General features: G+C 40.4%; 1 protein-coding gene across 1 annotated transcript in view; it reads right to left on the reverse strand.

Annotated features, from left to right (window-relative positions):
• Nucleotides 1–2871: 2871 nt before the first annotated feature.
• Nucleotides 2872–25897, reverse strand: part of UBAC2 (UBA domain containing 2) — a 108738-nt gene continuing 85712 nt past the window's right edge. Inside the window, exons 7-9 of the mRNA XM_064143850.1 lie at nucleotides 24605–24850; nucleotides 9973–10095; nucleotides 2872–6418 (exon numbers count right to left, since the gene is read on the reverse strand). Coding sequence (XP_063999920.1) covers nucleotides 6311–6418; nucleotides 9973–10095; nucleotides 24605–24850 — 477 coding nt within the window. The 3' untranslated portion in view covers nucleotides 2872–6310. The remainder of the gene's footprint in view (nucleotides 6419–9972; nucleotides 10096–24604; nucleotides 24851–25897) is intronic.

Raw genomic sequence — 25897 nt, forward strand, 5'->3', positions numbered from 1 at the left:
ACTGGCACAGGGTGCCCAGAGAGGTGGTAGATATCCTCCCTCTGGAACCATTTAAGGTCAGATTGTCTGGGGCTCTCAGCAACTTGATCTAGTTAAAGATGTCCCTACTCACTGCAGATGACCTTTCAGAGTTCTTTCCAACCCAAAGCATTCTATGTTTTGCCATGTTAAACCTGTCACAGTGGGTCAGTGTTGGACTCCATCTTAGAGGTCTTTTCCAACCAAAATGATTCAATGGTTCTGTGCTTATTTCTTGCTTCACCCTAGACTAAGCCTATTCCCATACTGTCTTCTGAGAAGTGAAAATGGGATTTTCCTCTAAGGGTACTGAACACACGTCTTGAGGTTGAATAACACTGTGTATAATAGTGCGGATTGCATAGGTACATTTTGCAAGCTGAGGTTTTCCTTAGCCAGTGCATGCTGTGATCCTCGTAGCTCACATGCCCTTGTGACCCAAACTCCTCTAGCACCGTGTATTTCAGGTTTCTCTCAAAGGGTGATTAGCTCACACAGCTGAGTGCAGTGCAGAAAGTGGAGGGGATGTCTGCAGATGAGATGCCTGTATCTTGTAAGCTGTATCTTGGCAGCAAACACATGGAGCTCGATCAGCACTGCCTTCTTCCTTTTAATGGTGGTTTTCAACTTAATGCTTTCATCTAAAAGCATGCATTTCCAGGAGAGCATTGCAGGACCACAGCTCCTGGTTTCATAGAATCAACCAGGTTGGAAGAGACCTCCAAGATCATCCAGTCCAACCTATCCCCCAGCCCTATCCAGTCAACTAGACCATGGCACTAAGTGCCTCAGTTACACATTACCTGTTAGAAAACTCACAGAATCACTGAGGCTGGAAAAGACCTCTGAGATCATCAAGTCCAGCCTATGACCCAACACCACAACATCAGCTAAACCATGCCACCAAGCACCAGAGCCAATCTTTTCTTAAAAGGATAGTGACTCCACCGCCTCCATGGGCAGTCCATTCCAGTGCCTAATCACCCTTTCTGTGAGGAAATGCTCCCTAATATCCAACCTGAACCTCCCATGGTGCAGCTTCAGACCATGCCCTCTTGTCCTGTCGCTAGTTGCCTGACCCCCAGCTGACTACAACTTCCTTTTTGGTAGTTGTAGAGAGTGATAAGCTCCCCTCTAAGTCTCCTCCAGGCTGAACAACTCCAGCTCTCTCAGCCTTTCCTCCTCCAGCTCCCTGTGCTGTACAATGTGTCTCCTTGGTCTGTGCTTGAAGCTGTCCTGTATCGACGCTATCGCATGGTATGGTATCCATCTTTGTAAGACAGTAAAATATTGTCTTGTCAAAATACATCTATCTACTTAAAATAAAAGCTTCTCATGGCCAAGTAACAAGTGCTGGTCTGATTGTTTGGGACAGGTGATGTGGGCAAGGTTTTTTTCACAAGAGGTACACACATTCCTTTGCCCCCTGCAAACAAATCAAGAGGTAAGCAAAAGCCCTCGGTCTACCTCCTTCACTCTAGGGTGTGCAGAGTTGCTGCTGTTTCTCTCCTGCTACACATTCCATTTTACTTGGTCAATCTGGTACAAGATGGTGAGATTCCCCTATTTGACACCCCTGAAAAAAGAGGTGGTTTCCATATAAAATTAGTCACAGTATTGCCTATTTGTATTTTCCACACAGAATCTGTGAATTCTTTCAAAACTGAACAAAGCTTAGTGTGACATTCCTCTCAGCAGCTTTTGCTTTTTTCCTTTGCAGCTTTGCTCCTTTTCTCTCAACTCCCTGGTCACGCACAGTTCCACCTCGTTCTTGTCCCTTGCTACTCTTGAATTACAGTTATAGTGCCTACTTCAGTACAGAAATCCTATTTTCGGTTCAGCCATGACCCCAGAATATTTCACCCATTTAAAAAGTGTATATAGAATCATAGAATCAACCAGATTGGAAGAGACCTCCAAGATCACCCAGTCCAACCTATCCCCCGGCCCTATCCAGTCAACTAGACCATGGTACTAAGTGCCTCAGCCAGGCTTTTCTTGAACACCTCCAGGGACAGTGCCTCCACCACCTCCCTGGGCAGCCCATTCCAATATATTCTTGCTTTCTCCAATGCTACCATTCAGGTTTTGAAACAAGTTTCCTGCAACCATGTGTGAACCCAGCTAACTTCTTGCTTCCTCTTAAAACCTCTCTTTGGAAACAAAAATCAAATGACAACAGCTTAACTACAGATTCGTTGAGATTTTCATCAGTCGCACCCATGCATCAGGTTGTACCATTCCTTTGCTCCCATCATCCACGCCTTGTCTTCTGTTTGAACTCAAAGCTCTTGGTAGCACATACCTTCTTTGAGTTCAAATTAAGTGTGGATTTCCTATGGTCCAAGTATCTCTTTATATACAGAAACAGGAGGAATGTAATGTACTAAAAAATAAACCATTCCCAGTATAAACATATAGGTAAGCACATATATATATATATATGATATACACGTGTGCATGTATATAAACACATGCAGTCTTTGTGTGTTCACGTGACTCCTAACAAAGTAGCATTTATGCTCATTGACATAAAATACTGATTACTATGGTTAAAGCTAATTACTATTACTAAAGCTGACCTCATCGAGGTTTTTCTTGTGGAAGAACACAGACAAGAAATTAACTGCCTGTACGTATCAAAACTCAGTTAGCTCAAAGCCTCATGTTGCAAAGTGTACCTACATAATCTGTACTGTTTATACAACCTCAAATGAAGACTCTGCAATTATTGTCCTCAAACGGGTGCAGTTCCCTTGCCACATCACAGCTGTAGTTCAGAGCGTTTTCAAGTCTGGATGCCTTTGCAGCTGCATCTACACTCCACATACACACGTGCCTGAGCGATGGGAGTCTCTGAATACAGACTTTTAATTTTCTTCAACGCACTTGTAGCTCCAGTTAAATTCATCAAAGCAATACATAAATATTCTTACTCACTTTCTGTATATATACATATGCATACACACACACACACATATATATATATATATATGCATATACCTATACATACACATGCACAAACAGGAGAGTCAAAAGCGTTGTCCTTTGCCCAGTACCTTGTGATAAGTTTTGCTTGCTGTTTCTTCTGTTTTGCACAGAAATCATGAGACCTCTTCTCCATCACACTTTCACAAAGGCACTGACAAGCACTAGACAGCACAGGCTGGTACATGAACCATCTGCAACTGTCCACCAAGTAGCAGGCAACACTTAAGACACTTGTTCTGGGAGAGGAAAATGGGTTTGGTAGGTACAGATTCCAGTCATTCTGCATCTTATTTTAAAAAATTAAGGCTTGAGAACCTGGTGGCTTATTAGGTAGGTTTCCACAAATTCAAACCTCCCTGTGGGTGTATTTCAAAGTATCATGTAACTGTCTAGGAAAGTCCCCAGTAAATTACTCTGATGCTGTGTCAAAAGATGACATTCCCAGTCTTTTAACAGCAGCAAACGACTTTTATTTCAACACACCAAATCTTGGCTTTACTAAAACATATCTCAATTTCCTAGGCACTTAAAATCCTGTCCGTAGAAAAGTGTTCTGCATTCTCGTAACTACCTAAAAAATACTGTTATGTCACACATGAAACAGGAACTGTGCAATGAGATACTCAAAATTGTATTTGACAAACACTGCATAGGCTGTGAAAAACACTCACTGCATTCCCAGAAATGGTCCACAGAAGTTTTACCATGAAGTGAAAATCAAGTTGCTTTGCAGCTTTGCTGTGGGAATCTTACTTCTAGGATTCTTGCACAAAGCAGGAACTGTTGTACTCAACAGCATCTGAGACTCCTCCTTTTCCACGTCTTGTTAGTAATTTAGAAATCACAACCCTGGAAGCCTTTTGGACACAAACTATTCTTCACAGATGTCATGGGGAGTTTTCAGCTGACATCACCAAGACCTACATTTTACCCCTTATGTCTGACCAAGTTTTGTGAAATGCCCAGCAAAAAGGGGCTTTCCACACAATGGTGACATTTGGTTATCTCCTGTACAGACAATGGTAAGAAAGACCTCAGACTTTGAGAATATCTCCTTACATGTTCCAGATGCCATGTTGTAAAATTTCAAGGGATAAATGCTCTTTGTGCTTGTACCTAGAGCAGGGCAATGTCTGAAAGGGCACAAGTCATATCTAATTTATTCTGGGCTGGGCAGACCTTTATTTCCTACAAAGTAATTCACCAGCCTTTAGCACTCCTTTGGATAAAATATTAATGGAGAAAATCTGTTATGTTTCAAAGTTAAAACCTGTATTTCTTTCAAAATATTCAATTAGTTCACAAATTATTTTAAGGCCTTTTTTCTTTTTCTTTTTTTTCCCCCTCCTCTTACATTTGCCCTTTGCTTTGTAAGACAAGAAGTTTCCAAAGTTCTTCTTCCTATGCCTACACACACAGGGAGCCACTCTGCTTCACACAAAGAAAACCTTTCAATTAATAAGACCCTGACTAAGTAATGTGATCATTGCAGCAAGTCAGACCCTGAAAGAGATTGATCAAAGCCCAGGAAACACAGGGTCATTCTGAACCCCCCCCCTTATTTCACCCACTGGAGAATACTAAAAAATACATACAGGAGATTGGTTTTATTAAAAAATATGTCATGTACCAAAAGCTGCACAATTTTGGTTTAATTTCTGGATAAGGACTTGTACTCCTGAAGGACTTTTTTAAATCAGAAAAAGCAAGGCATCTCTCTCTCCCTAAATCTTGTCCTGCAATTCCCTGGTATTTTCAGACCCTGCTCAATTTTTCAGACCATGTGAGACTGTACAGAGCTGTACTTTGGTGCACACACGTTCATTTGGATTTCCAAACTATCCTTCCTTCTCCTGTACTCTTTCACCTCTTGCCCTCTGCACCTGCTGTTGCATTTGTGATGCTTCTGATAGCCTCTATTTTATTCTAAGTATGTATTAAATATGCCTCTCTGTGTATAAACAGACACATATACACACGATATACAAACACAAGTACATACAGAAACATACATCAAATGTTTGAGATATGTGTGTAGATTGGTTTTACAGAGTCGCAGTTTGGAATCTTGTTATTACTGCTTTGTTTTATAGAGATGTTCAATCCTCTCCATCTCATCTCCTGAGGTTCCTAAAGGAGCTGCTGATAGTGAGCATTTCTGAGAGTCGAGCCAAGCAAGCTCATTTATCAGTCTGAACTTCAAACCCAGTATAGTACTACTTTGGCATTACTGTCCTGTTCCCTCCTGTGCTGGCCTCAATCGCCCTTACTGTTCCAGTCTGGGATCAACAATAAGTTGCTTCAGATGGTGAGGATTCAGCAAATGCAGCATCACCCACATCTTCGACAGTACAAAACTAGAACTATATATAGAAAAGTTACCTTTTTATAATTTTAAGACAGTATGTAGCCAGTTCAAAAAATGAAACCAGCAATTGGACACTGAGCATACATCCATTGTTACAGAGGTCTGTCTGAATTAGACATGGCAGTCAGGGAAATCATTTCCAGTTATGATCTTGCTGTATCATCCAATTCACCTTTATTGCTTCCACTGAGTACCTTCATGAGCTGTAATATGAACAGCAATTCACTCACTGTAAAAATGTCAATGTACAGTAATCATTCACCAGGGTTTGTGACACGCACATGAATCTTCTCTCACCCTATCTGTGTATTATATGCTGCATCACAACTTTTATTTGAAAAGGAATTCAAGGAATAAAATATTACAGACATTAATAAAACTTTCCAAAGAATGACAGACTATTCCCATAACCCTTTACTGATCTGAATATGAAATCAACTTCAAACCTCTTATTCCTGTAATTAAAAAAAAATAAATCAAATCCTGTAAAGCAGCATGTAAGCAAGAGAAATTAGGCTGGTAAATGAAGAAAATACAATTATTCTTGAGAAGTAAAGGTAGTTGTTGTGGGTTTTGGAGTTTCTTTTCCTAGTTATTAGGTCTGGTAACATCTAACAAGGCTTTACAAGAACAAAAAAAAAAACCACCCACCTACTTTATTTTTAAAGTAAATTTAGGTGATACCCAGTAATAAGTAGAAACTAAAGTTGTTTTGAAAAGGATAACCAGACTAGAGACCACCAAGTGATCTGAAGGCTTGGGAGCAGTTCACGTCATTCCTTAACATCGCTTTGAATCACCAGTGACGCGGAGCCAGCTTCCCTTTCTGACGCTCTTGTGGGGACGACTTGCCTGAGTCTGTCCAGCAGGTGGCTTTGATCCTCTTTCAGACGTACAAACCCATCAAGTGAAGTTCCTTCACAGAGAACACCATCAGTGCTGCAGTAGAAAATTAGTGGCTACGTTTAAGTCATTATTTGAAGCCCTCAGAGCTTCTAGAGCGTCTCCCCTGGAAAATCCCATTTCCATAAGTCGTGCAACCTGGAAAAGAAAGAGCACAACACTGCTTCAAAATCAGAGTTTTGTTCCTGCTGTGTGCACACTGTTCATGTTCACAGTGCCAGAGATCACTTCTCCACTGATCAGGATGTTCAAAGGCTTACCATTCTAGACAGTAAGGAAGCATGGCTATGCACCATCACAAAGACGTTTCTGGGACAGCATGCTTGCAAACACTGCGGCAGAGGTGACTGCTTCTGACCCAATCACTTGCTGAAAGTGCCACACACATGTTTTCCTAGCTGGCCCAGTTTTGAAAGAGTCAAAAACAAAGTATGGCACCTCACATGACAACTGCAGTCTGATCTCAGGGCTTGCTGCTCTCCACAAGAACGGCCTTGTCACCAGACTCCATAGCTCCTGAACCTAGAAGTCCTGGGGTATAGGAGCTGTGTGAGACACAGCTGCTCCTCCTCTGCATGTACAGAGCCTGAAGCAGCAGAATGAAGCTCAGCAAATCACAGCAGAGGCGCTTTACATCTCAGGAGCAATCTCCCCAGGGTGCAAGAGCAACATGCAGTAGTACTTTAAATGGCTTTTAAAAGAAAGGTGTCATTAAAAGCAACCTCCCCTCCCTCTAAGATGCCTCCAGAAGTTTCAGTGTTTTTAATCTTCACTTCCTTGGCAACTTACTGAAAAATACACTTATTGCCCAGTATGCCCAGAGGTGGGGTCTCTTTTTTTCTTAATCTAACATTTGAAAATGCCTGCCTTTGTTGTCAGAACAGCAAATATGGGCACTGGATCACTCTTGTGCCTTTCTTGCTCTTCCCCACCTTTAGAAACCAATGTCAGTTTTTCACCTTCTCTTAGAGAGAAAAATGAATTATTACTTTCAGCATCTCTGCAACAATAGCATAACTTCAAATTGGATTTCATAACCTATAACATTCTGAAGCTTACTTTGTCTGATTTTTCACTTTTAAGAATGGGGTTTTTTAATGAGAAAAAGGGCAGGCAGTGGAATAAAAGCTAACCACAGAAACACGTCTCAGAAGACAAGTTTTTACTGAGGCTACCATGAATTCTAACCTTAAGAAGCAGTGGATGGAATTGCAATGTTCCCATTACAGAAATATTCAGCAAGCATTACATGGAATAGATTGTAACAACAAAAAGCTTTTTTCATCTGAATGTATCTTAACCACAAGAACTGAATCCAGCTCCAGGAAGCAGAGATGTATACTGGTAGCAGTAATCTAAAGCGCTAAAAAACCCACAAGAAATGCAGAGATTTTTGTACCAGAAGCCTTGCAAACAGTTTCAAATTTTAATCTGGAGAAGAGAACCTTGCATTTCTGCCATTGTAAGACAGCTTGTGCAGTTATTAGTGCAGTCCTGAGCAATCAAAGGTGGTTAGGTCCCTTTTTTCTTTGCAGGGTAACTAGACAGTATTGCAAATGACAGCCATCAGCTCTTCAACTTCAGTGCAAGAGAAAATGCAAGTGTACATTGCTTTCATAAATCTGGGCCTGAAGGCTTTGGCTAAGAACTGGTAAATCAGATTAGTAATTAATAACCATTTCTTTAGTTCTAGCCCTACAATAAACATTCCCAAAGGTTAGAAGTTGTCAATAAAACAAATAACCAAACCAATCCAGCAGAGAAATCTTTTATCCCACTCCATATCTGGCACTGAATAGGCTTTCAGGCCAGCTAAAAGTAAGTTTCTGAGTTTGCCTGAGAAGGTGTTGTTTTGTCAGGGGGTGACATCTGTGAAGTCACCAACTGTGTTGGGGTTTTTTTTTGTGTATTTTGTTTGTTTGCTTGGGTTTGCATGTGTGAGTTGAGTTTAATTCTGGGTTGGTTGTAGGGTTTTTTTGCTGGTTTTGTTGGGGTTTTCATTTTTTTCCAGTTTTTTTTTTGGGAGGCAGGAGTTTATTTTGGAGTTGGTTGCTGGTTTTGTTTTTGTTTTCCTTTTTTTTGGTGTCTTGAGGTATTATTTTCCCTTTTTGGATGTAGCTCAGCAGGCTTACAGTCAATATTGGCCACACAGTTAAAGTTTTGAACACTTTGAACATAAACAAACATTAAATCAAAACTAGAAATCAAATCTTAGCAAAGATTTCTGTTTGGGACAGGCTCATTTTAAACTCACTAGAAATGACAGCACAGTGCTAGAAAGTGTTGATTTACCTCCCTAAAAAAAAATCCAAACACAATAAAACCCAAACTAAAACAATCAACCAAGCAAAAATGGAAACAAAAACTTGCCCTTGAAAACTCCTCTTGTTCAAGGGTAGCAGAGAGCTTAGACTGTAACAAGGCCAGTGCAACTAACAGCAGAGAGGCTGAGAGGTTACAGCTGGAGAACCTGATTGCATGCAATAAACCCTGAAAACAGAAATAAGACTCAGCCTAAATTCTTGAATTTCCTGGTAAACCATTCTCTCTTTTGAGAATAAAATCATCAACAAAAGTCTAAAACTATCCAGTAAGTCTATGTTTGACAGAAAAGATACAAACTTCTCTGTTTGTATCAGTATATTAAATCAGTCAACTCATAAAATCATCCACAAAAGTCTAAAACTATCCAGTAGGTCTGAGTCTATGTTTGATAGAAAAGATACAAACTTCTCTGTTTGTATCAGTATATTAAATCAGTCAACTCATAAAATCATCCACAAAAGTCTAAAACTATCCAGTAAGTCTGAGCCTATGTTTGATAGAAAAGACACAAACGTCTCTGTTTGTATCAGTATATTAAATCAGTCAACTCATAAAATCATCAACAAAAGTCTAAAACTATCCAGTAAGTCTATGTTTGATAGAAAAGATACAGACTTCTCTGTTTGTATCAGTATATTAAATCAGTCAACTCATAAAATCATCAACAAAAGTCTAAAACTATCCAGTAAGTCTGAGCCTATGTTTGATAGAAAAGACACAAACGTCTCTGTTTGTATCAGTATATTAAATCAGTCAACTCATAAAATCATCAACAAAAGTCTAAAACTACTCAGTTGGTCTGAGCCTATGTTTGATAGAAAAGATACAGACTTCTCTGTTTGTATCAGTATATTAAATCAGTCAACTCATAAAATCATCAACAAAAGTCTAAAACTATCCAGTTAGTCTGAGTCTATGATTGATAGAAAAGATACAGACTTTTCTGTTTGTATCAGTATATTAAATCAAACAACTCACATTATTGAGGGAAACATCTGAGTTTTAGACCAAGAGTGTGTGCAGCCCACAGCTAGCATAACATTTATATTACAAAAAAACCCTACACTTTACTTTATTGGCTTTGAATAGCTCCCATCAGTGAAACTGTCCCATCTTTAGATACAAAAGACAAGCCCTTAACACATAAGAGCAGAAAACTCCCCAGTCGATGTGTTGCTCTGATTTGGACGGCAATGACAATTTGCTGTCTCTGCACTGTGACCGTTATCTGATACACTGATTTGTGCTGCTACAGAGAACGTTTTAAGAAACTGTGTCAACAGATAACAAGGAAAAAAAAATAGTGTAGCTAATTCCTAATCGATTTGTTTTTAAAAATGCCATTTTAAAATAGAAAAATATGTTACCTGCTCTTCAGAAACCTCGGTAGGTGGAGGTGTGTCTTGTTCCGACGGGCGACGGTCTTGGTAATTTGCATTATGTCTATGACGTAAAGGAGGAAACAGTCTATTCCAGTTAATCATCCCACCCTGAAACCAGATACTTCTGTCAGTCTTGGCAAAAAGAGCTACAGATCATAGAATCATAGAATCAACCGGGTTGGAAGAGACCTCCAACATCATCCAGTCCAACCTAGCACCCAGCCCTAGCCAGTCAACTAGACCATGGCAATAAGCGCCTCATTGATTCTTTTCTTGAACACCTCCAGGGATGGTGACTCCACCACCTCCCTGGGCAGCCCATTCCAATGCCAATCACTCTCTCTGTCAAGAACTTCCTCCTAACATCCATCCTATACTTCCCCCAGCACAACTTGAGAGTGTGTCCCCTTGTTCTATTGCTGGTTGCCTGGGAGAAGAGACCAACCCCCACCTGGCTACAATGTCCCTTCAGGTAGTTGTAGACAGCAATGAGGTCACCCCTGAGCCTCCTCTTCTCCAGGCTAAACACCCCAGATGTTTTTAAACAAAAAAGATCATTTATCCCACATAATACGAAAGGCAAATACTGCATTTCAAACAATGAAAACTGATGGAATCTGTCAGAAGGTAAAACGTTGGTCTGGTTACTGCTTTACTAGTTATGAGGAGTAATCACTGTAAATTAAGGAGAAGTGCTAAAAGAAGGAAGAAAGGATGTTTTGTATGGATTATGAAAGACCTAGTTTACTACAGTACTAGATTTCTGAGGCTGAAGGACTGCTCTCTTTACTGAGAGGGATTTGCCTGGCAAGAGATGCAACAGCATGCCCTGCAAGCGCTTTGCATGACTGCTGCTGCACCAAAACAAGAGCACAAGAGGTAAGATGGGGGGAGCAAAAATGGATTCTCAGTGCAGCAGCAAAACTATATCAGGAAACACAGAACAAGCCCAGTCTTTGGGATACCTGTGATGTCCTTGTAAGTGATTACTGCTGTGATATCAACACAGCTGTTATATATGTGCACACCACCTCACTTAACTTCTGCCTGTTAAATACTGTTGCAAAATCTGGCTATATTACAGCGCCAAAACATTTGGTAACTACAAGGTAATACTACAAATACACAGCAGTAACAAACATATGGTGTGAATCACAAAACTGAAACTTTGTTTTAGCAACCAAGTTTGAAGTTTTCTAACAGTTAGCTGTTCAGAATATGAAACATGAATACTAAACTACAAGCTTTATAATTTATAATTCCAGAAATAATCTTCTTTTAATAAAAAAACATCTTTAAAGGCATTTTGTATCACACTAAAACCACAGGCCTTGAAAACAGGAAAGAAGAGCAAACCCCAAATCTGTCTTTACTACATAATTTGTTAACACATCTTCTGCACTTTGTGTTGTCCTTTTCCTTCTGCCCTGTTCACTCTGTTACTATGGAGAAGCTCCCCCTCCCTTGCTGTTTATGTAGGACATGGCCTTCCTTCCTCTAGTTGCTCTATTTTAGTTCTATAATGTTGTTTCTCAGAAGACCTTCCTCTTAGGAGTTTTCTTTTCTTCTCTCAGTGAGGGCTCTTCCTGCCTTTATGTACCTCTAGAACACGAAACGTTTGCTGCTCAATCTGATCACCAGCAGTTAAACCTGCTCCTAGACCAAAAAGAAAATAAAAATCAGTGTATTTAGCTTTCCTGCCCTTCCCTTTGTTTTCTCTGTCTCACCAAAGGACACCCAACCGTGGCAGGCACCACAGGGGGCAGTGCAATAGCACTTTTATAAAGGCATCTGGGGAGTCAGAAGAATGAAACACTAGCTTGTGAAGTGTTCCAGTCCTTCTTATATACTACAGCACGTTTTTGCCCTGTGTAGAGTCATTGCTGGCAGTTTCCACTGCTAATGATTCTGTACTGTAAAATTTATTGTGCAGCTGCATTTCTGTTTTGCATACTGCCTAAAACATTTGCTTAGAAGTCATGAGTCCTTAACCAAAGAATTCCCTATAAGCCTTGAGTCAGCCAAACAGCGTAGCATAGTAAAAAAGGAGAATTGGGTTGTAGTTTGAAACCATTGAAACCAGACAGGGATCTCAGATCTTCTACTGACACCACTACACACTATTCTGTGGTCTTGGAAGATCACATGTCCTGTACATCTATAATTTCCCCTAATTCAGTATGACCATAGAATCATAGAATCAACCAGGTTGGAAGAGACCTCCAAGATCATCCAGTCCAACCTAGCACCCAGCCCTAGCCAGTCAACTAGACCATGGCACTAAGTGCCTCATTGAGACTTTTCTTGAACACCTCCAGGGATGGTGCCTCCACCACCTTCCTGGGCAGCCCATTCCAATGCCAATCACTCTCTCTGGCAACAACTTCCTCCTAACATCCAGTCTATACTTTCCCCGGCACAACTTGAGACTGTGTCCCCTTGTTCTGTTGCTGGTTGCCTGGGAGAAGAGGCCACCCCCCACCTGGCTACAGCACTATAGTTCAGGAGGAGACATACACTGATGCTGTTTTGCCTGATTTTAGTCATTTGAAAAGATGTGAGTATGAGAAAATAAGACATCCAGGAGTCATTCACATTAAACTGTTGAAGTGAAAAATCCCAACAGGACAATGACACAATCCTTGGAAGCATTAGAAGTTATACAGAATAATGTATAAGAAAAGCAAAATCTACAATAGAAGTAGAAATTTACCACTATTCCAATGTATCTGAAGGCTGAAATAAATGCACCTCTCCAGCTTTGCTCTCAGCTTTAATACTGAGCTGTCTACTCTAGCTTGGTTTTGCATCCTCCCTGTCCTTTGCACTGTCACCTAACACTACAAAGAGACTTGTCAGCTTCCTTATTCTAAACGTACAACATATTTTAAATTAACATATACAGAATTTGTTGCTTTGAATAATGATTAAAGAAAGCATATTCCTTACAAAGGTGAGTGTTTAGTTTTCAAAGTTTACAGCAGGTATCTTGATAAACTACAGATGTGAAGTGATGTATCCCAGGCAACAGAACAAGGGGACACGGTCTCAAGTTGTGCTGGGGGAGGTATAGGCTGGATGTTAGGAGGAAGTTCTTGATAGAAAGAGTGATTGGCATTGGAATGGGCTGCCCAGGGAGGTGGTGGAGGCACCATCCCTGGAGGTGTTCAAAAAAAGCCTGTATGAGGCACTCGGTGCCATGGTCTAGTTGATGGGATAGGGCTGGGTGCTAGGTTGGACTGGATGATCTTGGAGTTCTCTTCCAACCTGGTTGATTCTATGATTCTGGAGAGTTCCATATGAAGACTGTTAACCCCTTTCCAAATGAGATGAAAACAGTTACAAAAAGATCTTTTTTTTTCAGCTGCCCTTAGAATATTCAAATTACCTTTGAAAATTGTGACTACCATAACCCATCAGTTCTTAATTATATTAACAAGATATGAACATCCAACATTCAACAATAGTAAGTGTTAAAGGCTGAAGCTCCTAATGGCATGTGAACACTGATGTTCAGCATTAATTCCAACACTAGAATCTCCCTCTCCTCTGTGTAGTACTTTACACAGTGCATTAAACCCAGGCACATATTAACTGCAAGAAAATGGTTTCTCCTCACAGACTTGCTTCTAATTACACGATGGACATGCACAAAGTCAGGCTCCAGAGAGCAGAGATTCAACTGCAGCAAGAGCTACGGGACTGGCACTGTGGCAAATCCCGTATAGGAAAAGAAAAATCTGGAAGTTCAACTAATGTCTCAGAGTCACACAAGATGGAGATCAAGGTTATGGTGACTGTGTTAAGATTTTCAGACAATCTTAGCTACCACAGCAGAATTTTTTGTGAATTTTTGATCCAAAAGTGTCTTAATTATTACAAGTTCCAGGTAAAACATCTTCAGAAGGAGATTTCCAGACTAATACTCTACCTTTTTTGGAGCCCTGCTTCCCAGTTTTTGGATGTCTTCTGTATTGCAGTGGACTTTGACCATGCTACCACACTTGCTATGTGAGAAGTCAGGGAGATTTCACATGAAGACATCCAATCTGATGAATTTATTTAGAAGTGATGCTTCTAAACCATCTAAGAGTCCCTACTGGGTAATCAGCAAAATGTATTTATGCATTTCACAATATAAGTACTTAATAGGACTGATGAGCTCACACCCATCTCCTAACCCGCTGCAGAAGCCTTGTCTCAGGTAACAGAACTCTCTGGAGTGCTCCAGAGCAAAGGCAGGAAGGAGCTAATAATTAAGCACTGAATATATTCAAAGATCCAGTACATAAGCTCCTTTCCTGAGCAGCACCTTAAGTGACAAGTATCTGACAGTCTAATTTATTTAATGAAGCCCAGAGAGTTCTTCTGCAATTTCAATTTGTTGGTTTGTTTTAAAAAGATGTGAGTTTAATGCCACTAAATGGTTTGAGCACTGAGACTTCACATGATTCAGGACTAAGTAAGGAGGCTGCATTAAACTTCTTCCATCCAGAGCCAGTTTCCACATCTCAGGCTGTCCTGCACTGAGATTACCTGAGGTGAACATTTGTCTTTGTCCTGAATCTTAGGTGCTGGAGAGCAGCAAGCTGAGAGCCAAGGGTGAAAACAAGGCAAGCAGTGGCAGCAGCCTCACTCAAAACATGCTGTGTTCCCACAGGATCCAAGTGAGAAGAGCAAAGCAGGTCCAGTGACAGTAACTATTGTCAGCCAGAAGTCCAAATCACCAGGGACATGTAAGATCAAGCCTAAAAATTGAGTCAGCAGGTCAGGAGCAAGGATGGAGATACACTGGTTGGTACAAGCACCAAGTGCAGGGACCTGAACTTAAAGGCAACTCCTACTCACAGTGAGTGAGGTCTCAGCAAAGCTTCTTCTATCACAGCTCCTTCTCACATGAGTCTGCTCCAAGGCTGAAGAGCTGTACTGCACCAGAGCTGTCTCTCTGCACAGCTAGCCAACCCCCTAGAGAGTCTGCTAGTGCACTCAGGGACATGACACCAAAGCCTTCTGCCACTCAGTGCTCTGGATAACAGCCACTTGTCACTTGCCTACGTAAAGGCAGTATTTTTTGTTCACATCCGCTTCCTTCATCTATTTTTTCCCATGCCCAATTGTGTGAATGATGCAAGATTTAACAGAACAAAAGGAAAAACAAAATTTGCACATACAATTCCTCCATTGCTTTTTTTGTGCTGCAGGTTGAGCACAAGGAGCTTCAAGGGGGCTTGAAAAGTGCACCAAGCTCACTATAGTCAAGAAGCTGAAGAGTCGCGGTCCCTGCAGTGGGATGCCATGTAAAACTTCTAATCTCCACTGCCAGATGACGTTTTCATGGCATTAATCAGAAACTCTGTTTTGAAAGACCTGATTGCTGTGCTACTAGAGGGAGACAAGCACTGAAAAATCCATCATTCATGAAAATATTTTGCACAAATTGGTGACTGTGCCCTTATTTCTGTCCTCCGCACAGTCTTCCACATATCAGCAGGAGAAACACTTGACAGAAAGAATGCTTCATTAATTATATGGCTGGAAGGTTGATAGACATACCTAAGAAAGGCCTTTCCCCCTCTCTTACTTCTAGGTTGCATTTTTTTAAATAAAGAAATATTCAGTTTCCTTTGACTTAACAGTGAGTGAAAAGACTGGGTGAATCACTTCATTATTCTAGTCTAGTCTATCCTATTCTTATTCTTTGTTACTGCCTGATAGGACACAAACATATTAAAGAGAGCATTTTATGTTTCTCTGACAAATCACTACTAGGAGTGGTAAACTCTGATGGTGTTGGTACTTCACAGTATCACCAAGGTTGGAAGAGACCTCATAGATCATCAAGTCCAACCCTTTAGCACAGAGCTCAAGGCTAGACCATGGCACCAAGTGCCACGTCCAATCCTGCCTTGAACAGCTCCAGGGACGGCGACTCCACCACCTCCCCGGGCAGCCCGTTCCTATACTTCTCTTATAGGAAGAGAAAAACACTAGTCACAAGTTTAGATGACCAAAGAATGAGATTTAAAACCAGACTGGATCAAGAGAATGGGAAAAGAGCAGCTCTTCATCTCAGAAAGGGTTGTAAGGAAATGCTATGTTGATGACCTATTCTTGAATAGCTGCCAGGGCTTTACGTACTTCAGTTGTGCCTTATGAGGTCATATCCTTGATGTCTGTTTTGTTTTGGGTTGGTTGGGAATTTTTTTATGGTGTCTAGGACAATACTATTTACAAGGAAAGGAGTATCCTCCTTTCCTACAGAACAAGGAAGGGCTATCTAGAGCTAGTAATGCCTCTAATTGTACAGCCTGCTATAACCCCCGTTATGCCATTTCTTTTTACATTGTCTCCTTCCTCTCTGAAACACAGCTCTACCTGTTTCCCATATACATACCTGCCATGGATTAACTTCTAAAAATACTTTTTATCCAAAGCTTGCCAATTAAAAATGTTGTATTGTGGATAATCACTAAATACCCAGTTAAGTAGCTGCCACATCTGCACATTTTTAGTGAATCTTGAAAGAAAGGAAAGAAAAGCTTTATAAAAGTCCTCTTGAAAGTGATGCCTGTGGTTAAAGTATTTTGATGATGTTATCTCAAGGGTAAGGTTAATGCCATCTTGCCATCTGTTTGCACAAACAGGAAGTGCCTCCTGTTCACCTTTTCTTAACACAACAACCACAGCTAATCTTTTTTTTTTTTTTCATTGCTTTGCATTTGATATTTTAAAGTAACATTGAAATGTTTGCTACTCTGTATACAAGCCATGATTTGGTACAGACATAAATACTGTCTTACTTCCTTCATATAAAGGTTAGTGTTTTCTAAAGGAAGTTAACTGAAGGAAGAAACACTTACTTGATTTCCAGACAATCTTTCCCCCACAAATTACTGACACCAAAGTGCACATACTGATGATATAAACAACGTAGTCATGAATGACAGAATAGTATCTGCTGCCCTTAACACTAAGAAATGGTGACATTTCCCAAAGACTTATTCAAATGTCTACCCTGCCTCTTTTTGTGAGCAAAAAACTCTCTCTTATTTTTTTGTTAGGTTATTTGCATTTGATTTGGGGTTGGGTTTTATTTGTTTCTTTGTTTTCTTACTTTATTACCTTTCTTCTTTTCAAAGGAGGTAGAAATGTAACATTAGTGTCCTGAGCATCCTTCTTAGTGATGGAATTTTTCACCAAGGAAAGCAGCAAATTTTAATGATGTCCCAATTTCCTCTGAAACATATCCTACAGCCAAAGACTCTCTAGCCAAGAGGCTCTGTCTCCAACTCTTAGTTGCTGCATCCTGAACTTTGATGCCTGCATTGTCCCTGAGGAGCTCATATGTCAGAGAAATTCAGAAATCCACATGTGGTCTTTTCTGAAGCTTGATCAGCTACTTCCTTTGAAATATAGGAGGAACACCTTAGTCTGGCCTCTGAAGCTGCCTGAAAAACAATGGAAGGAATTTCAGCACAGGCACAATGCCTTCCTAGCAGCAGAAGCCAGAAATGCCAAGAGGCAGACATATCAGTTCCTTCAAGGCTGCTTCTCCTACTGCATGCATTCAAGGATGGTGCAGGGAGTAGCACGTACTTGTGCATGCCTAAGCACTTGGCAGCATTTAGCAGGATTTTCAGACTTTGTCTGCAAAAATATATTGGGCTTTGGATGTTCTGTAGACAGCAGAGACAGGTCTTCAACCACCTTTTCAAAGAGCTTACTTTTCCAGACTTCTCAGCTTCCTCTGCTTGTGTCATCTGTTCATCCAGACAGAGCTCTTGCTGTGGCATCACAAATAGGGCCATGACTACACACATACATTCCTGTCATACTACTGGCAGTGTCACTTTTTTCCAGAGAAATATCAAACATACATAGAAAAGTACATTCCCATTATTAAAAACTAATCTTTGTAAGTAAGTGTCTTGTGAGAGATGAATTTTAAAGGAATTACAGGATTTGGGGCTGTTCTTATGTTTGACACTTGACAAAGGACATAACTGGGATAGAGTTTGTACTTGAGGAAACAACGTTAGATCTGTTGCAGATGTATTACACAATATAGAGGCAGCTCTAATCCTCACTGCATGGTTCTTTGGATACTGACTGTCAACAGTGGATAGTTACTAAATCATGACAATTAGACAGACAATCTCTAACTCACCTCCTGTGCACAAACCTTTTCAAACAGTAATAAGTAGAGGCCAAAGTGAAAAATCAGAACTCCAGAAGTGTTTTGATTTGACAAGTTGACACAACAAACACTGTGCACAAAGAAAACTCAAAACCAAATTCTCCAACCTAACCACATACCTAAGTATATAAAGGGTTAGTGATCATGATGTGGAAAGCCCAAACAGATCAGCACCCCATTTTGGCATATAAAGACTCAAGCTCTGTCTTAGGTTGCAAGTAGGAAGGGTTTCCATTTGTTGACATCCCAAAGTCAACATAGCAGGTGTCACCCTTGCAACACTGCTGGTGTAGCTTTTGTATCTCTTGTGTCTTTGAAGGCAGCACATTAGGGAAGGAAGAGTCACTGAAACCAGCCTGCAATTACAAAATGTGCTAGGATTAGAGCTCTGATCAGAAAACCTGAGCACTAGGATGGACACTTACCATCTGAGCTATCCTGCACTCCTGGGTACCCAGGGAGGTCCCAGCTGACTGGAGGCTACCAATTACAGATCTGTCAGTCTGACCTTGGTGCCAGGAAAGGTTCATCCTAAGTGCCATCACATGGCACTTACAAGACGGCCAAGCAGTCAGGCCCAGTCAGCATGAGTTTATGAAAGGCAGATCCTACCTGAATAATCTGATCTCCTCCTACAATAGTGACCTGCCTAGTGGAGGAAGGAAGGGGCATGGACATTGTCAACCTGGACTTCAGCAAAGCCTTTGACACTATTGAGAGGAGGCTCAGGGGGGACCTCATTGCTGTCTACAACTACCTGAAGGGACATTGTAGCCAGGTGGGGGTTGGTCTCTTCTCCCAGGCAACCAGCAACAGAACAAGGGGACACAGTCTCAAGTTGTGCCAGGAAAAGTATAGGCTTGATTTTAGGAGGAAGTTCTTGACAGAGAGAGTGATTGGTATTGGAATGGGCTGCCCAGGGAGGTGGTGGAGGCACCGTCCCTGGAGGGCTTCAAAAAAAGCCTGGGTGAGGCACTTAGTGCCATGGTCTAGTTGACTGGATAGGGCTGGGGGATAGGTTGGACTGGATTAGCTTGGTTGATTGTATGATTGTATGATTCTAAGTTTAACAAGGCCAAAACAAACCAAAAACCAAAGCCAAAACAAAAACACCAACAAAACCAACAGGCTTGTTATCAACACAAAGAAAGCATTATAATTACAGAGAGTAATCAAGACTTGAAAATGCCAGAAGAGTGCCAGAAAGAAAGGATGAGTTAAAGGGTTCACCGAGGTCTGAAGGACCTGTGAAAAAGTTCTTCACTGAGAGAGTCATTGGACACTGGAATGAGCTGCCCAGGGAGGTGGTGGAGTCGCCGTCCCTGGAGCTGTTCAAGGCAGGATTGGATGTGGCACTTGGTGCCATGGTGTAGCCTTGAGCTCTGTGCTAAAGGGTTGGACTTGATGATCTGTGAGGTCTCTTCCAACCTTGGTGATACTCTGTGTGTGTGTGTGTGTGTGTGATGATTTCAACAAAGGCCTGGGATGTGTCCACACGTGTACATCAGCACATAAAAGAAGGCAGGAATGAAGGAATACTCACTCTAAATTTAACCACAATGACTACTGCGCTGCAGGAAACACATTTCATTCATGGGCTCAAATAAACCTCCAAATCACTTATTAGTTAAGAAAGTTCTTAAAAAATATGATGATGTCAAATCCTGTAGACACACAACTCAGGAGTCTGACATCAAATAACTTGTTTTATCCTATTGGTATCCTGCATATAGCTGTCTTTGAAGCTTATGGCAAGACTGTTAAAGGCTGTTTCTATTCAATAATGTCACAAATTTCCAGAGTAGCCTTAATAACCACAGACTAGTTAGAATGGAAACCCAGTTAGAGAAAAAGAGTTTGTGTAACACTTTGATGAAAAATTTACTTACTCATTTATTCAGGTAAAGCTGTTAATGACACATCCATCTGTGGAACAGTATGAATAAGCTACTTCCATCCAAAGTCCTGACTGTGAGAGCAGGACTTTTAATCTATTAATCTATTATTAATCCATTTTTTTTCCAAGGTCAGGAGTTTACCTCTTAGAAACAACCAGGAGGCAAATCAGCAATTTAGCCTCACAGTCCTTAGTTGACAAAATAAGAAACTTGTGTATTTCTCAGGATGAGACTCCTCATAACAATACAGACACTCAGTGTGCCTTACCCACAGAGCATCCCTCCATTGTCCCCAGAGACAGACATCTAATGAATGAACAATTAGAGGAAGTCACATTGTTATAGAAGAAGTCTGGTCTTTGCAAGCAGTAAAATCTGCTATAGAGATGCTGTGTGATACAAATCAAGGCAGGGTCTGGCCTTGCTGAAAAGTAATGACAGCTGGAATAGAAGAACAAACAAACAGGACAGAAAAGACAAAATAAGCTTCAAGGGGAGGGCAGGGCAGAAGATAAGTTATGAAGATTTTAATATATGCCTGTACACTTATCACACAGGCTGGAGCAACCTGGTGAAGGTCTTTTATGAGCCAAGAAACTGAAGTGAAGCCAAGAAGCAGATCTGGGTGAATGAAGGAATAAATACTTGGTAGACACACAAAGCATTTTGTTGATGCAGAAGGACTGAGGTCCATACACCAACCCCCTAAATGAGCACTGGGATGAGCCCTCAAAGGGGAGGTGGTTATTCACTTGTCAGCAGAAGGCAGTGACCACCTTTTTGGCAATTTTCCATTACCTTTCACATATGTCTCTTTAGTGACAACAGTGCTGTCAGCAGTACCTAGGCACTGACTCCTCCTTTATCTATTTGCAGTCTGGTTAACTGCCAACCTCCCTACAAGTTTCTTAATAGGAAGTGAAAGTCAAGTTGACTGCCTGCTACCACACTGGTGCACAGATGCAGCAGTCACTTCCTTTTTCCCACCATGGCTTTCATTTGGGTTAGAGAAAGATAAACTTTAGAAAAATGCTGGGAAATGGAAGAGATCAAGAAATAGAAAATTAAGGAAAGGAAGTCTAAAATGTTCATTGATACTACAGTATTGAAAGCATAAAATACTATCCAAAGTTCTCAACTACATCTTGTCTAAGAGCAACAAGGCAAATCCATCTCTAGAATTTTACAAGCTTCATGATGCATCAGGAAATGATTGCTGCTGGTTAAGATGTAATGGGAAAGAACATCCCCCAAAGTGAAGAAGGATTTTGTACAGGAACAAAAACAAATTACAAGGAACAATGGAGATGAAATTGTCATAGAAATGAAAGATTGAAAATGTGAGGATGATATGAAAGATCAGATAACAAGGGAAAAGGAAAGACAGGATAGAATACTTAACTAGAAAAGAGGACAGACAAAAGAGTGGGAAAGAAAAAAACCTAAGAAACAAAATAGTAAGCTGGTATTTTTGAGGGAGTGAATACATACAGCATGCATTTTATTCTACTGTCTCAAGAGATGCAAGGATGTAACACTCAGTAATTCTCCATTTATGACAAATTCATCATTTCTCAGGATTATCCATGGAAGAAAAAAGAAGAACAGGAAGTTTCCAACATGCACACTACCATCTGTTTAAGGGCTTTATCCACAGCAACTAGAAATCAAGACAAGTCACCACATAACCACGCTCCCCTGAGGAACTAGTAACGTAACATGTTCTTTTCAGTTTCTAACAACAGATCCAAACACAGTATCACTGAACATTTAAGGGTTGAGGTGAGGTACCTCAAGTAATGAAGTTAGTGGTTTATGTTCAAGTTATACCACCTAACTCAACCTACTCCTCAAAGTTATGGGTATCAGACGACCCAGCACTCAGTGCAGAGCTCTGTGCTTCAGGCTCCTCCAGACCAGAACATTTCAGCTAGAGGAAGACTGGAAAAGGTAAAGTTGTAAAGAGTTGGCAGCCAAGCAATTCTGGAGTGGTTTTTTTTTTTGTGTTGGGGGTATTTTTTTTTTGTTTTGTTTTGTTTGTGTGTTTCTGGTTTTGTTTTTTAAGAAATCATGTGAAGTGAATTCTGCTTTGGATAAGAGTCCAAGCATAAAAAAAATGATTATATACTTCCCCCTATCTTGGAGGTACAATAAAAACAACTTCTGAGAAAATCTGGGGTGGTTTTTTATTTTATGTTGGCTTGCACAACTTGCAAGGCTCCCATCCTTCAGAATTTCTGGCAAAGACTTGAGGAATAAGCTTACTACAAAAAGCATCTATTTAAGAAAGAGGCTTTCTTACAGCTGGAACAGTCTGTCACACTCAACATTGGAGCCCTGTTGAAACCACTTACCATGTTCTTCTGTTCTCCTTCCAAAATCCTATTAGTATGTAGAGAAATTGCACTGTCTCTTCTCAAACATAGAAACTGAAGAGTAAAGGAGTAGGAGGAATGGGCAGAGCACCTTTTCAAGGGGCAGTTAAACCAAACTGCTAAACTATAGCATACTGTGGAAAGTTAAAAGTTTGCTCTCCTCACCAAACAAAATGGAAAACAGAACAGAAAATGTTAATTTGTCTCACTTGCAGCATATTACTTACAGACAGCATATTGGCACTCCAAAATATGCACAATATTCTGCTAGAATATAACTTGAAGCCATATTTGATGACAGATAAATACTTCACAGTTTTGACTATTTTCATTTGCACAAAAAAAATCCCAAAACAAAATAAAACACCTTTCTAAGAGACTGATCAGCTTCACTCTCACAGGTAAAATTATGATCTAAATTCCATCTGTAATGTGATCTGTTCAACTCCACTATCCTCAAATTACACCTTTCCAAGCCTCTAATGGTACTGCCCAGGTAGAGCAATCCAGAAAACAGTTTCCAATTAAAAAAATACTGTTCTAAGATTTAAATTAGCCTGCTTTTCACCTTTACCATTACCTCTCAACATCTGTGAATGGTGTTACTATTTAGTTGGCAGACAGTGAAAAAAGACTGGTAAAGCTTTCACACTGCCTTCTGATGACTGGTTTCACAGATTACCACTATCAGTTAACTGAATGCTGCACTCAAGTCAAAGGCCAAACACTGAAGGTAACCTGAAACTGTTCCAGTAAAGAGGAGGATCTTAATGAAGGTCAAACAGTGTTCATTTATTTCCCTTAAACCTCTCTACCTTTTTAAAGAACTTTATTTCAAGTCAAACATGAAGAGACATTTTTCCACTTTCACTGTTCATAGCCTAAGGAAAGAAGATGTGAAGAAAATGTTATCAACTCTTCTTTTATAATCTGCCACTCTGAACTTATTTGCCACCTTCAATTAAAGAAACATTATAAAGATTGTGCTTCATAACTGGAAATGGGTTCTTCCTCCTGTCTGAAGAAACTTGGCTGCACTCTTCCCAGCAGCCTATGGTCCAACTGACACTTCTGATTCATTTTCTATTACTGAGTAATTCCTACTTCAGTTCTTACATTGAAACTGATTAACGTCGTAACAGGACTTAGAGAAAAGTAGATTAGGATCTTTCCACCTGAGGAATGATTTAAGCAGATTAAAACATTAAGAAATCAAGGAAAACAAGAGTGATGTTACCAGGGACTGAAAACAAAGATTCTGGTAATGGAATAAGGATGACACAGGTATAGCTACTTGCATTACACTACCTCAAACACAGTGAGGAATTGTGTTGCAGTACAGAGCTGTATTTCAGACAAAGGAAACTCAGTAAGACCTCAAACTGCTAGACTTTAATCAAATTATGGGCAATACAAGTTCACACAGAATGCAAAGCCTGTGTTGTCTGCTAGGTCTGATAGAGTAGCAACCCATATATCTAAGGTACAAGAAAAAAGTAGATTGAGACACCATTTGCCTTGTTTTACTGCTCTACAAGACAAAGTATGTGAACATCTTCATTTGCTAGTTTGACTAAAACAGAGAAAATAGAAAGGATCTGTTATTATACTCAGTGAGGAAACAAAGCAAGAGCATTAAACACAGCACAGAAAGTCCCTGTGGTTGACCTCTGCAAGAAAGTTAAAAGAATTCAATTTCTGCACATTCTTAGAAGAAACAAACCTTATTCAAAGTACATCTGCAGTCAAAGGAGTTACGCAGACCATTTTCAACCTCTCTGAAAAGGATGCTAACAATACATATTCAGAAGAGTAGGGAACATTTTGACCTCCTAACTTTCCATAACTGCTCTTACTTAAAGACCATCAAGAGGCAATCACTTTTATTTACCAAAAATGAGACTGAAAGTCAATGCCAGATGAACTGATATCCTTACAGTATTATCTGACATTCTGCTTAGACCTTATATAGTAGTTTTAACATATAAAGCTATGTAAAACTCTTGAATGGCTCTTAGCAGTGCACCAAAGACCGAGGAAGAAAACCAAAGAAATAAATCCTTTTTAAGAAACACAAAAAGATAGATGAAGCAAAACCATATTTTTCCCATAACTTAATGCACCCCTTACAGAATGTATATCCATACCTGCTGCTGCCTTTGCCGTCTCATTTGGGCAACCTGAGACATCATGATCTGACGATCCAGCAATTCCATTCTCTGCTGCCTCTGGATGTCGACTGTTGCTCCCATTCCCACTCGAGCTTCATTCGTTGGTTCCGCAGATGAGAAGATTGGTTCAAGAGTCCAAGAAAATATCTTTGCTACCCAGGTGGGCACACAAAGAATTCGATGAATTTTTAATACACTGCTATTGTAGAAAATCCCAGAAACCTAAAACCAAAAAAGGGATGTTAAAAATAATCAAAACAAATGAAAATACTCCACATTTATTTTGTATTTTGCTGCAGTTAGCAGTTGGTCTGGTTTTTTTTTAAAGCACTTTTCATTGTATGTACCCAGAGTGCTCAGACAAGAATCAGAGAAAGATCAGGGGATTTCTTCAGCTCCAACTTCCCCACAACAACAGACTTCTAAAATCTGTGTACTGTGTTTGTGACTCAGAATGTGCCTGGGGTTTTTTTGTTTGTTTCTGAATCTGAGCCCAAACCAAGCAATCCTTTCCCAATCAGATCAAAACCCAAATAAAATTTTCATTTCTGTAAAGGAACAGGTCAGGGTATGCTGCATGCTGACTTGAGATGATCCATAGCTTCTCTCAAGGATGCTGAAGCAGTGGAAACATCATTAAGAAAAACAACCCTCTTAAGAGGAGGCTCAGGGGAAATCTTATTGCTGTCTACAACTACCTGAGGGGTGGTTGTAGCCAGGAGGAGGTTGCTCTCTTCTCTCAGGTGGCCAGCACCAGAACGAGAGGACACAGCTTCAGGCTGTGCCAGTGGAAATTTAGGCTTGAGGTGAGGAGAAAGTTCTTCCCTGAGAGAGTCATTGGACACTGGAATGGGCTGCCCGGGGAGGTGGTGGAGTCGCCGTCCCTGGAGCTGTTCAAGGCAGGATTGGACGTGGCACTTGGTGCCATGGTCTAGCCTTGAGCTCTGTGGTTAAGGGTTGGACTTGACGATCTATGAGGTCTCTTCCAACCTTGGTGATACTGTGATACTGTGAAAGCTTCTGTTTCCACCAACCAAGTCTTTCCTTTTAGTAAAAACAAAATCATCTTGAGTTAAAATGAAGAATATGCACAGACCATCCTTATCCCCTTCAATCTTTTTTGCACTATGAGGATGGAATTAAATGGGATGTGCTAAGAGGAAGGCCATAATCTCTGGCATCATAATGAAGACTCTCTGTAATAAAAAAATTCAGTATTCAAAGAAAAGTCTTGACTGGATTTCAGGAGTGACAGGGCACTGAAAGAGA

This window comes from Pogoniulus pusillus, chromosome 5 (genome assembly GCF_015220805.1).
Source record: "Pogoniulus pusillus isolate bPogPus1 chromosome 5, bPogPus1.pri, whole genome shotgun sequence".
Taxonomy (NCBI): domain Eukaryota; kingdom Metazoa; phylum Chordata; class Aves; order Piciformes; family Lybiidae; genus Pogoniulus; species Pogoniulus pusillus.